Source organism: Drosophila arizonae, chromosome 3, assembly GCF_054131065.1.
Source record: "Drosophila arizonae isolate 15081-1271.41 chromosome 3, UAZ_ARI_1.0, whole genome shotgun sequence".
NCBI classification, from domain to species: Eukaryota; Metazoa; Arthropoda; class Insecta; order Diptera; family Drosophilidae; genus Drosophila; species Drosophila arizonae.
In genome coordinates, this window is record NC_142923.1 from 25,366,161 (window position 1) to 25,378,360 (window position 12,200).

At 35.7% G+C, this 12,200-nt stretch overlaps 1 protein-coding gene across 3 annotated transcripts in view; it reads right to left on the reverse strand.

Moving 5' to 3' along the window:
• Nucleotides 1-12,200, reverse strand: part of Sur (Sulfonylurea receptor) — an 80,110-nt gene that overhangs the window by 57,769 nt on the left and 10,141 nt on the right. For 2 of the 3 annotated variants that reach the window (XM_089465753.1, XM_089465752.1), the window contains exons 2-4: nucleotides 9,491-9,756; nucleotides 9,179-9,354; nucleotides 1,381-1,596 (exon numbers count right to left, since the gene is read on the reverse strand). In XM_089465753.1, coding sequence (XP_089321879.1) covers nucleotides 1,381-1,596; nucleotides 9,179-9,354; nucleotides 9,491-9,756 — 658 coding nt within the window. Of the gene's footprint in view, nucleotides 1-1,380; nucleotides 1,597-1,656; nucleotides 1,729-9,178; nucleotides 9,355-9,490; nucleotides 9,757-12,200 lie in introns of those variants that run through there. The other variant, XM_089465754.1, reaches the window with a different exon arrangement.

Here is a 12,200-nt window from a genome sequence, read left to right on the forward strand (position 1 = left end):
TCTCTATTCTTTCTCCGCCCTTCTCTCATTTTATTCTTCTTTATCTTGTATTTTCTATTCTCTCTTATCCATTCAATCTTCTCTCCTCTCCTCTCTGTGCCCTATCTGTCTCTTTTCTTCTTTCTTCTCCCACTGGCGTCCTCCTAATATTATGGGCAACGCCTATTGAAACTCGAATATCTCTATCCACTTTGCCAGACGACCCTTTGCGAATTCTTTTGCATTGCAGGGTATGCCTGAAGCAAACTCGACAAAGACCACACTTTCACTTTGTTATCAAGCAAATGGCCGCATCTCTGGCCCATCGCGTGATATATTCAAATATATGCACAAAGGTATATACAGTTATATATATTTTATTTGCATTGATAATTTATTGCCGCTGGCCAACGGGCGGCATTGCATTTAAATAAATAATTAAGCAATTTGCTTGTTGTGCTTTTTGTAAATGAAATACAATATTTTCTTAATGGAAATTCAACAGAGCCAGGCCAAGCCACGCCAAGCCGGAAAGAAGACTCAATTGTAACAGGGCTTCGATTTTTTGTTGTTTTTGTTTTTTGCCATTCGCATTTAATTATTTATTTATTATTTTCTTTTACTGCTTTTCTTTTTTGTTAATGTGTAATTTTTAATTAAATGACAGTCAATGAGCTCAGTGGCCGCTTAATGCCTTTTTTATATAGGTTATTATCACAATACATAAGTGCAAAGACTTTCGAATACGCGTGAGCATATTAATGTATATATATATATTATATGAATATACGAATATGAATATACGTATTTATGAATATATGTAATTGTGTCATATGTTAAACAATATTTAATAAATTGCACTGCACATCATCCACTTTGATCAAAAATTAATGTTTCTACAACTCTTTCCTGGGATTACGACTCAATTAAGAAATTCAATATTACCCTGTGCTCTCTATCTCTCTCTCCCTCTCTGCTTCTGTATCTCTCATTCACTCTCTCTCTCTCTCTCTCTCTCTGCTTCTGTCTCTGTCACTCACTCTCTCTCTCTGTCTCTGCTTCTGTCTCTGTCACTCAGTCTCTCTCTCTCTATCTATCTGTCTCGCTCTATCTATCTATCTATCTCTCTCTATCTATCTATCTATCTATCTCTTTTGCTCACTTCGTCTCTTTCTCGCTTATATAGCGTGTTTAGTTGATCTGAATATTCATAGCAAATAGTGCTACAAACTTTTTTAATTATTATTAATTAATTGATTTTTTTTAAACTTTCTGGTAAAAATAAAGTTTTACAGATATCTCGAAAAAGACAATTTAAGTTGATACTCTTTTTTTACTTTGTTAATAATTACTAATAATATAAATATTAAAAATATCAATCAATAAATATTAATAGCTCACCATCTCCTCTGTGTATATATATAAAAATCGATCGTAATGCGCTCTGGCGCTATCCTCCAATCGCATTTGGCCTAGATCTTCCTGTTCGAGCGGTTCCTTGTAGCCCAGCCACAGCAGCGAAGTAAGCCACCAGAAGCAGATCTTCGAATAGAATGTGGCCAGCGTATGCTTGTAGCCGATGCAGTCATAATCCTCCAGATAGTCGTCCCGATAACGCTGCAGTATAAGAGTGTAGAATCATATATAAGTCCCAGCAGATTTACCAGATTAAACAACTTTTGATGAAGTTCTCATCAGCCCGAGCTGACGGCTCACACAACTCTGCATCGCTCCATAAGAAGACAAAGCCTGCCAAAAACTGGACCATAACTCAAAAGTAACTTAGTAACTGGCCCTAAGCTCTGACAACAAATTCCAAGCTGCCTCTCAGTGGCCTCGTCTGCCATGCAAAAAGACAAGATGACATTTGAGTGTCTTGCTTGCATGTGTTACTGCCACTTATAATAATGTGCATGCCCATTCGTAGAGCAAATATAGGGTGGTTGAGAAATATTGTAAGGAAATAATCTTGCATATTATATGTTGTCTTGTCACTCATAAGAATTGACAAGAATTTTTGGAATATATTTTTATATAAATAATTTTGAAATAGCCCAAAATACGATATTTAACTGTGCAGTAAAGAAAATTTATGAAACTCAATCCAAAAGTTTTTTTGTAACGACTGATTCTCAGTTGATGCCCAACCCAGGCGATTGACTTTGTCGGATCTACTTTGATATCGCTTGCTTTGGCTCATACATTTTTTTTATGCCCAAACTCCAATCAGGAATCCAATGATTAGTCAAATATTCAAATATATGTGTTGTAAAAAAAAAAAAAATAATAATAATAATAATAATAATAATTATAATAATAAAAAAATAAGAAAAATAATGAAGAAAAAATAATAAAAATAAAGTAATTATAGAAATAATTTTATTACATACATAAGATAAGATAATAAAATAATAATATAATACAATACAATGTATCCCTCTTTACCCTGTGTGTTTCATTGAATATGATTTATAAAAAATACCAATAGATTCAACGTATTATAATATTCTAAAATCACTTGCTGATTACAGAGTATCTCTTAGTCAGTTGCATACTAGCCATATTATTTTTTTTTTTTTTACACCATGCTCTTGATGTGCAACACGTTCTGTATGCAGCTCAACGCCTTAACAATGGCACTTCGTCTGGCCAGTCTAGTTGTTCTTCTTCTCTATTTTTCCTTTTTATACCCTGAACCCATTGAAAATGGGAAATCAGGGTATAATGGTTTTGTTGAAATGTATGTAACAGGCAGAAGGAGGCGTGGCAGACCCCACAAAGTATATATATTCTTGATCAGGGCGACGAGCTGAGTCGATTTGGCCCTGTCCGTCTGTCTGTCTGTCCGTCTGTCCGTCTGTCCGTCTGTCCGTCCGTCCGTCTGTCCGTCTGTCCGTCTGTCCGTATGTTTGAACGCGTCGATTTCCGAAGATATAAGAGCTAGAGACTTGAATTTTTTTTTAAAATGACCGTATATACAGCGCGGACGTTGAGTTTGCTTTTAAAATTAGATAAATCATCCCGTTATGTTTTTATCGAGTAAAAACATTCAAGTTCAAACCAGATGCCTCTATAGCTAATTGTAAATGATTTTTCTTTTTTTTAAATTTCTCAAATATTCAATATAATATGTAGATCATATGCTGAAAGTTTCATTAAATTCCGTTCAGTCAAAAATTAATAAAAAATAATCAAACATTTGGCCAATTAACAAACGCACGTGCAGCAGCTGCAACAAAAACATCACATCAGCTGTTAGTTTCGTTTAGTTTTGGTAGATGGCGCAGCAACAGTGAATCTATTTGAGTTTTGCCAACGCCACCAGCAGGAGTGGGGTGGCCTAGTGTGTTAGCTGCATGACGCTCGTTCAAGAAGTCGCGGTTCGAATCCCGATCGGTGCAACACTGATGTTAATTTTTTTAAATTGTTTCAAAATATTTTTATATTTTCATAAATGCGTTTTCTATTTAATTTATATTTTTAAATACACCGAAATTGAAATTTTAACTATACTTTATGTGCGTTTTTAATAGTTTGGTTATTCTAGCAGATTCTTAGAACCACATCAGCAGCTAGTTTCGTTTAGTTTTGGTAGATGGCGCTGCAGCAGTGAATCTATTTGAGTTTTGCCAGCGCCACTAGCAGGAGTGAGGTGGCCTAGTGTGTTAGCTGCATGACACTCGACCGAGGAGTCGCGGTTCGAATCCCGATCGATGCAACTGATGTTAATTTTTTTTAATTGTTTCAAAATATTTTTATATTTTATTAAATGAGTTTGGTATTTTATTTATATTTTAAAATACATCGAAATTGAAATTTCAGCCATACTAAATGAGCATTTTTATTTGTTGGGTTCAGGGTAGTATCTAGTCGAGCACTCTCGACTAGAATTTTCTTACTTGTTTTTTTTGGTCTTTTGTTTGGATGAAAACTGTTGCAGGTTGGCAGCTTTGCTGCTGCTGCTGTGGCAGTTGTGTTGTGGCATTTGTTGCACTTAGCCAAGTCTAAAGCGAGCCGTTTTTGTGGCACTCGTGGTGCGGTCAAGCGCTCAACGCCTTGAAGTATGCAAACGCTTTGCCAAACTGACATAAATAAAATATTTGGCCAGTGCAAAAGGATTTCGAGGAGCTGCAAATCTGCGCTTAACCTCAATTAAAATGTAAACATATTAAAATCCCAGCACTGAGCACAGCACTACTCCCAGCCGCCCACGCCTCGGCCGTGCTTTATGATAATCCCTTGTTAAATTAAATAAACCTTTTGCATTGTCAACGTCGGGTGAGTCCTTCACTGTCTTCCACTCCCCGGCTATTTGCTCAGCTAATTTTACGCGCTCGCTCGCTACCAAAATGCAAATGCAAATGCAAACTGCACTGAAAGCCACGCCTTCACTCTTCTGCCTCTTTTCCTTCCTGGGCCAAGCGCTTACCCTCGTCAGATAGACACCCCCCATATATATGTATATACAATCAACCGCCTAACCCAACATCCGTTTCAAACAACAACTAAAACAACAACAATAACAACTGCAAAATCTGCAACCGGTTTTAACTATACTCTAATGCAAGTCGAGGTTACTTAGATATCCAATTATAAACTATAAAAATTCATATCTATAATTTTTTTTTTTTTTTGTTATAATTTTTAATTTGTTAATCATAAAATAAATCTCTATTTAATGAATATTTCGATAATTCATTTTCATTAACTTATAATTAACATTTTTCATTTAATTCAATTTAATGTAAATATAAAATTTTAAATATTTTTGTAATTATTAATTATTAAATAATAATTTGTATGTGAGCATTATTTAAACTTTACAAAAATATTTAAAATTTATTATAAAAACATTAAATTCGATTAAATTAAATTTATAAATAAATAAATAATAAAAATAAATTTATAAAATATCGCTTATATTGCATGATTTTCTTGTATGTACGTTAAATAATTTTAGGGTTTTTTTAATTCTTATTTTTTTTTTTTTTTTTTTTAAGAAATCTATTCAGACATTTTATAATCTTACTTCATTAATTATTTGTTGGATTTTTACTTCACTTAAGCTATTTACTTTTATTTTTTCATTTTTAATTAGCTATAAGATTACAGACTGAACAATAATAAAAAAAAAAAAAATCATTTAATAACTTAAATTTATAAACATTGACTATGTTCATTAACTATCAGAATTAACTACTTTTATTATTATTATTATTTATTATTCATAACAATAGCGTATTCAATAGTCGAGTATACCCCAACTTGTACGCCGTCTTCGTTGTTTGTATTTTCGGGATTGCGCTCAGCGTTGCATGGCATTATTTGCACACACCCTCGGCTCAGCTATTCTCATTTTACAAGTAGCTACCTCGCGCCGCCTCTCTGCAGTACACGCCCCCCATCCGCTGTTGCGTCTGCGACGCCCACAAACAAGAGCTGCCGCACACTTCCTTTATTAAAATTATGCACTGCATGGCGGCATCCAAATTAGGTTGGGCCTTCCCGTGGCTCTCGTGGAGTAACAGATAAGCGGAGCACGTGAAGCGGCATTTTGTCAGTTGCCGCAGTTTCCGGCTCTTCATAGTTGTGAATTTGGCTGGTGGATGGCGAACGGAGGGGCGGGGTTGCGGAAAATGTTGACAAATGTCCAGCGCTCAATTGTATGCCAAAGGCTGTGTTTTCTTTTTCCTTTGCCTTGGTTCCCATCGTTTATGCAGCGTAATTCCATTGCCTGCATTTGCTCGAAAACCCCTCGCAACGAATCACTTGCCAAATGTATAGCATACTCAAGGGCGCACTTCATGAGAATTTACATAGTTCTCTCCTCTTTTTTTGGCTGGAAGATGGTTCTGTGCTGCTCCAACCAAAGTTTGCCTTTCAATTGGCTTTTTAGCCTCAGCTGGCATTGATTTGATGTTTGAATATTACTCATACGACATGTGCATGAATATCTTGGAGCACAAGTCGAGGAAAGAGATGGCAGCCAGCAGAGAGGGACGCATGACTTTACATAAATTTACCAGAACGGAGAAATCAATAAAAAGAATATGAAATACAAGCTCAATAAATATATATTGTGTGTTAACACTAAGCCTACATTCAAAGGGTTTTCTCTTGTAGGTTCGTGGGAACCTTTTTAGATAGGGCTAAGCTGTAATATTTTTAGACAAGTTATTTATGAATAACGCGTTTCTCAAGCTATTGACTGAATCATTAGTGAATCAAAATAAAGAGTAGTTTTTTAACTAATATACCAACATTTTATGCGCGAGTTAAAGGCAATAGTTGCACTAAAATTTATTTATAAAAAAAAAAAAAAAAAAAAAAAAAAAAACATTTTGATATCGAGTTATGGATTTTATTTTGGGTAAATTTAATATTTTAGTATATATAGCATTTTAGGTGAAGCTCATAATTGCAGGTGACTTATGAGCAAGGGAGTGAGAGACAAAAGTAAGATTGAACGTAAGAGTGAGATGACTCTTTAGCTCATTAATCAAACTATATCTATCCCTTTATTCATCCTGCATACTAGCAGATGCAGTGAAAAATTCCTGAGAGGATTAGGTATGCTCCCAAGAATACTGCGCCCTGTCTGTCCCTTAAGGCCTAAGAAGCAAAATTTGGCAAACTCGATTCAAAATTCTCTAGACCTGAACATCTATTATAATCCGTAAGTTGTAGAAGTACTAATTTTAAGTACATTCTGAAGCTATAAAATAAATTTAAATAAAATACTTAAAATATTTAAAAAATACAAAAATAAATTCAAATAAAATATTTAATCTAATAATTAAAAATATTAATAATAACAATAAAATATTAAATCTATTGTCTGTCGATTTATAAGTATATCATAACTATTCATCTTTTGCTGTCAATTTGTACTTGTCTGTCTATAATCTTATTCAATCATTTATTTTCCTCTTAAGATTTAAAAAAGACATTAAAATATATTATTAAATCTGTCTATTTCCGATTTATATATCTATAAATATATATTCATCTTTTAATGTCCATTATAAATTTATTACTTAATAACATATTAAGATCCTTTGGCTATATCCGAGTTTCTGTTTAACTTGTGAATGAATCTAAGCTACATATTCAAGATCACAAATTTATTTTGTTCTATATTTAATGCTTAGGCGTGCAACTATTTTGATGACCGCAGCTGTATATGTAACATACCTAAAGATAATTAATTTTGATATACTTAACGAAAAATAAAGAAATATTCGCATTCGCTTCGCCTCCTGTTGATCAATATTGAATATCCACATTTTGGCAAACTTTAACGCAGAACACACACACACACACAGACAAAAGGGATGCCCACACACGTGTGGCAATTGAACTAGTTTCGGTATTCGGCTGCATCTTCAGGTATGCAATAGCATTAGTGCATTTGGCTGCATAACAATGGCCGCGCACAAAGTTAAGGTGCAAGTTTTTTGGTGCACGGCGCCGGCTCGTTTATGGACCAGAGCAGCAGGAGGATCAGAAGCAGCCCTTGGGTGAATGTATAAACAGCCGTAAGCTGTGAGCATTATATGAAGTCCATGTTGTCTGCCCACGCCACCCCACCACGCCCACTGTCTTGGCAAAAGAGGTAAGCAGGGGCGCCCAATGTAAGTTTAATATTTTTATTTGCTTTGCTACTTTGGAGCGCTCATTGCGCTGTGGCGCTTTTAGTGTTTGTTGTTGTTATTATTGTTGTTGTTGTCGTGTGGATATCTGTGCATTCGTGTGGCATGTTCTGTGTATCTTGTGTGTCCTGTGTGGCAACTTTGGATTTCCGGTCTCAAGCGGAAATAATGTCAAGCACGAGAAGACACAACGACCGAAGCCATCCACTTTCCACATCGTTCGCCTCTTTAAATATTTAACTATCTGCTGGGCAATATCATATATGCATGAAAGTTAATTCGATAAGCGGGTTTTCTGAATGAGACAGGGAAAGAGAGACAGAAAGTGAGAGAGGGTAAGTGAACGGAAGAGAGAAAGAAAACGAATGGACAAGAGAGAGAGAGAGAGAGAGAGAGAGCGAGACAAAGAGAGATATAGAGAGAGAGACAGACAGAGATAGATACAGAAAGAGGCAGAGAGATAGTCAAAGAGAGAGAAAGAGAGAGAGAGAGAGAGAGACAGACAGACAGACAGACAGACAGAGAGAGATACAGAAAGAGGCAGAGAGTGAGAGAGATACAAATATAGAGAGAGAGAGAGAGAGAGAGAGAGAGAGAGAGAGAGAGAGAGAGAGACAGAGAGAGTCAAACAAACAATATTGCTCTAACTAAGTCTATACTTATTACGAAATCTCTGAATCTAGCATATGGAAAGCTGTAAATTAAGAATGTGAATAAATTAGCTACTTGTATCGATAATAGAAAAATTATATTAGTTATCGATATAAATCAACGAGTTCATACGGACAGACAGACGCAGATGCAATAAGATGAACAAATGAGCATTTCAATATTGACTCAGATAGTTCTGGTGATTGGGAATATATAGGATTGCTCGATTGTGGTTGTAAGGACAAGGCTGCTCATATTCGATAATATGATGTTGACGATAATAATCATTTTAGTTGATTCAAGTAGATTTGCTGACATCACTTTTTGAATATGATATCTCTCAAATGGCCGCCTTAGCCCTATACGGCGTGTTGTGTCTGCCTCTATTACGATTACAATATAAAAGGGCTGCCAGATGGGTACGTCGAATATGGACTTTATGGGATGGGATATTTATCCCTAAACTCTGAACCAAGATTTCAATTGAAAAATAATATATTTAGAATTATGCCCTTAATTCTTATTTTCAATGTATTCAGGCAAAACTGATGAGTTTGTTATGGTCTCATAGCAGAGGAGAGGCATAAAAAATATTATTCTCCAGAAACGGTCGATTTGAAAAATTCATGAAAAGAAAATGTCTGGAGTTAACTATGGCACAATGCACCACCTAGCAAGAAAAAGACCAACTTTGCTCGCCAATGTATGATAAATGAACACACAATTTATCAAAACGTTCCCTAGGGCTAGGATTGGCTGATTCTTCTTTGAGTCAATATTATGTGAGCCCATTCAGAGAGTGAGAATTAAAGTTCGTTGGTGTTGCCCGTTTCTAATTAATTTGTTGATTATGATTTATGATATCAAATTTGTATTTATGTAAATGGCGTACTCACCTCTTTATAAATGGTATATCCATCCAGTGCAGCCAAGACCAATAGACAAATCACCGTTACGCTGAGCAGGCAGGTCTCCAGCTCAAGGAGCTCCTCGTAATAGGCCACCTCGGCGAGCTCATCGATACGCAGCAGAAAAATCAACATTTCTATGGCGATGCTGCCGTAGAGAAAGTCTACGAAATGAGACGGTGTTTGATTAATTTAGCTGGCATCAAATTATCTGACCAGCAGACACACAATAACAAGCAGAAAGAGAGAGAGAGAGAGAGAGAGGGACACAGAGTGGGAATGGAAGCCAGTCAGACGCACCTGTCATCTTTTTGCGCTCGAGCACACGATGATAGCACATTAGCATAATTGTCAACAGGACGGCAGCGAGGGCATTCCGCACGGTGCCCGTGCCAATGATAATCAGAACATTCAGCTCCTTGGGCGTTGAGTCAAAGAGCTGATACAGCTGCTCTGTCCGGCGCTGGGGCAGCAGACTCCTGGCCAGCTCGAGACTATTAACGGCCAGCAGGAGCAGCGAAACAGCTGCGCGCAAATTGTGAAAGGCCAGCAAAGTTTTATGGCACCTGAAACGAGAGAGGGGAAACGTAGGAGTTTTCAAACAGGTTGCTCTCTATATAGCGTAGCTAGGTAGGATCCACTAGGTAAGGCTGTAGTAGTAGCAGTAGTAGTGAATGCATAAATAACACAATATCAACAGTTTTTTGGTTTAATTAAGTGGAGTGCACGGCACAGCAAGCCAGATAGCTAAAGGACCCAGTCGAATGGCTGAGACTGTGACTGAGTGTGTGTGAGTGTGTGTGTGAGTGTGAGTGTGTCTCTGTCTGTGTGTATTCAAGTGTTCTTTGTAATTTCCACAATTATATTGAAGTGTTTATGCGACTTCCCTTTAGCTAAGTTTCCACTCACACAGCCAGAAAGACTCGCCTGTTTGCTCTTGCTCATGTTGTTGTTGTTGTTGCTGTTGTTGTTGTCCTACGTCTACGTCTGCCTGGCCATAACCTTAAGTGTGATATATGACGGGCAGTGAAGTGGCCCGCTTTTTGATTGCATTGCCATGGTTTTGATTCAAATTAGCTAACTAACTTCTAATAGCCAAGTGAATGGAGTCTGACCGCAGATTTACTCACCGGACTGAGAGAGTAAGAGAGTGAGAAAGAGTGAGAAAAAAAGAGAGAGAGAGGTAGGCACGCAGAAGAACTTTAGCTAAATTCATTTAATTTGCAATATGAATGAATATGCAAGGGTAAATGAGAGATAAGCTTATAGAGAAGGAATTATGTTGGACATAGAAGACAAGTCGAATTTCCAGTCGAACAGTCCTTTCTCTCTCGACATAAACTTGACTATTAAGAGTTAGTTATAATATACAGCTATAATCATTGAAATGGTACCGCGACTGCCAAGAAAATGAACTAAATGCGATGAATTTTGTAGGCATATTTTAATAAGTAGTTAGTTTATCTTTAATAAATAATTAATTGATATTTTTATTTTATTGAGTATAATATTTATTTGTCAAGAAAGTGTAGTATATATTTTAAATGTATTAAGTATATGTATTTTAAATATATATTTATTATTTTATATATATTTTGTATATATATATTTATTATATATTTTGTATATATTCAATATAAAATTTAATATAAATTTAGTGTATATTTTATTCAACATTTCATGGCAATGTAAATTAGAGAATCATGTTTAATTATAGGCCATAACGAGGCTCTGCGAGGTTCCAAATAAAATTATATTACATATTGTCAATTTTAAGCTTTAAGAGGTGTTCAAGTTTCCTGTTATCCTAGTTAAGGCCCTAGCAACTAATACTATTTACTACTAATACATATTTTCAAAAAGACAGCTGTATCATATAATTGTAGTATTGTAGATGAGTATATTTCTAGAAAGGATAGTTATTATATATCACTCCATAGGTATTATGTGAACTGTTAAGATGTTCCATTAAAAAACTGTTTATATCAAAATATCATAGACATTTACATCTTGAGAAAGCAACAAACAAAGCTCGAGAATCTACATAAATAAATAAATATAATCAGTCAGTCAGCCTCAGGCGGACCTGACTATTCAAATCAAAAATAAATAAAAAATTAAATTATACAAATTGAAATTTCATATTTTAGATGAATTAAAGACACAATTATCTATTAAGATAAATAAATCTTAACATTTTTCAAATAAAAAGCCAAATTCTAAATCAAAATTAAGAAACTGAAAATTGTGCTTAGATTAGATGCAATATCTATAAATGCATTGCCAAGTCAATATAATAGCAAATTCTATAAAAATTTGCTTCCTCTTCGCTATGAATTCTATATATCCTGCTCGCACAAAATATATTTAATGATGTGCAAAAATGTGGCATACTTTTTGGCTGCACAACGTGAACGTTTACACGTTTGCACATGGCTGACAAAAAAAACGGGCAACTAACTGCGGGATAAAGGGAGATAGAGCAAAATGGAGCTAGCGGTGGTTGGAAGGGGTAAGGGAGTGCTGGAAGGAGAGGAAGAGGCTGGCACACAGTTAACCTGCGTCCGCAATGCCGTTGAAATATTATTTATGGCGAATACATTGTTGCATATACCATTTGGTGCAGAGGCGTGCCCAGTGCAAGGAAGCATAGACAGACACACACACACACACACTCACACATAACAAATAAGAAGACTAGTCGAGACTGCTCGACTAGGAAATACCCTGAACCCTCTAATCTGATATTCTAATCAGTCTGCACTTCTTTTCAACACACATACATACACATGCACGTATTAGAACGCTCTCTGCTAACTGCGCAGTAAGCAGCGACTGCGCTTGGGCTGCGCTGCAGTGTGAGCAACATTATAAGAATTTATTTGTTGAATAATTTAATTTATAGACGTACAATCTTCATAAAACTTTCAGAGCGTAATCATATGGTAAAAATGTATATACATTCCAAAGCACACGTCTCTAGTACTTGAAATACGCCTTTTACAAAGGT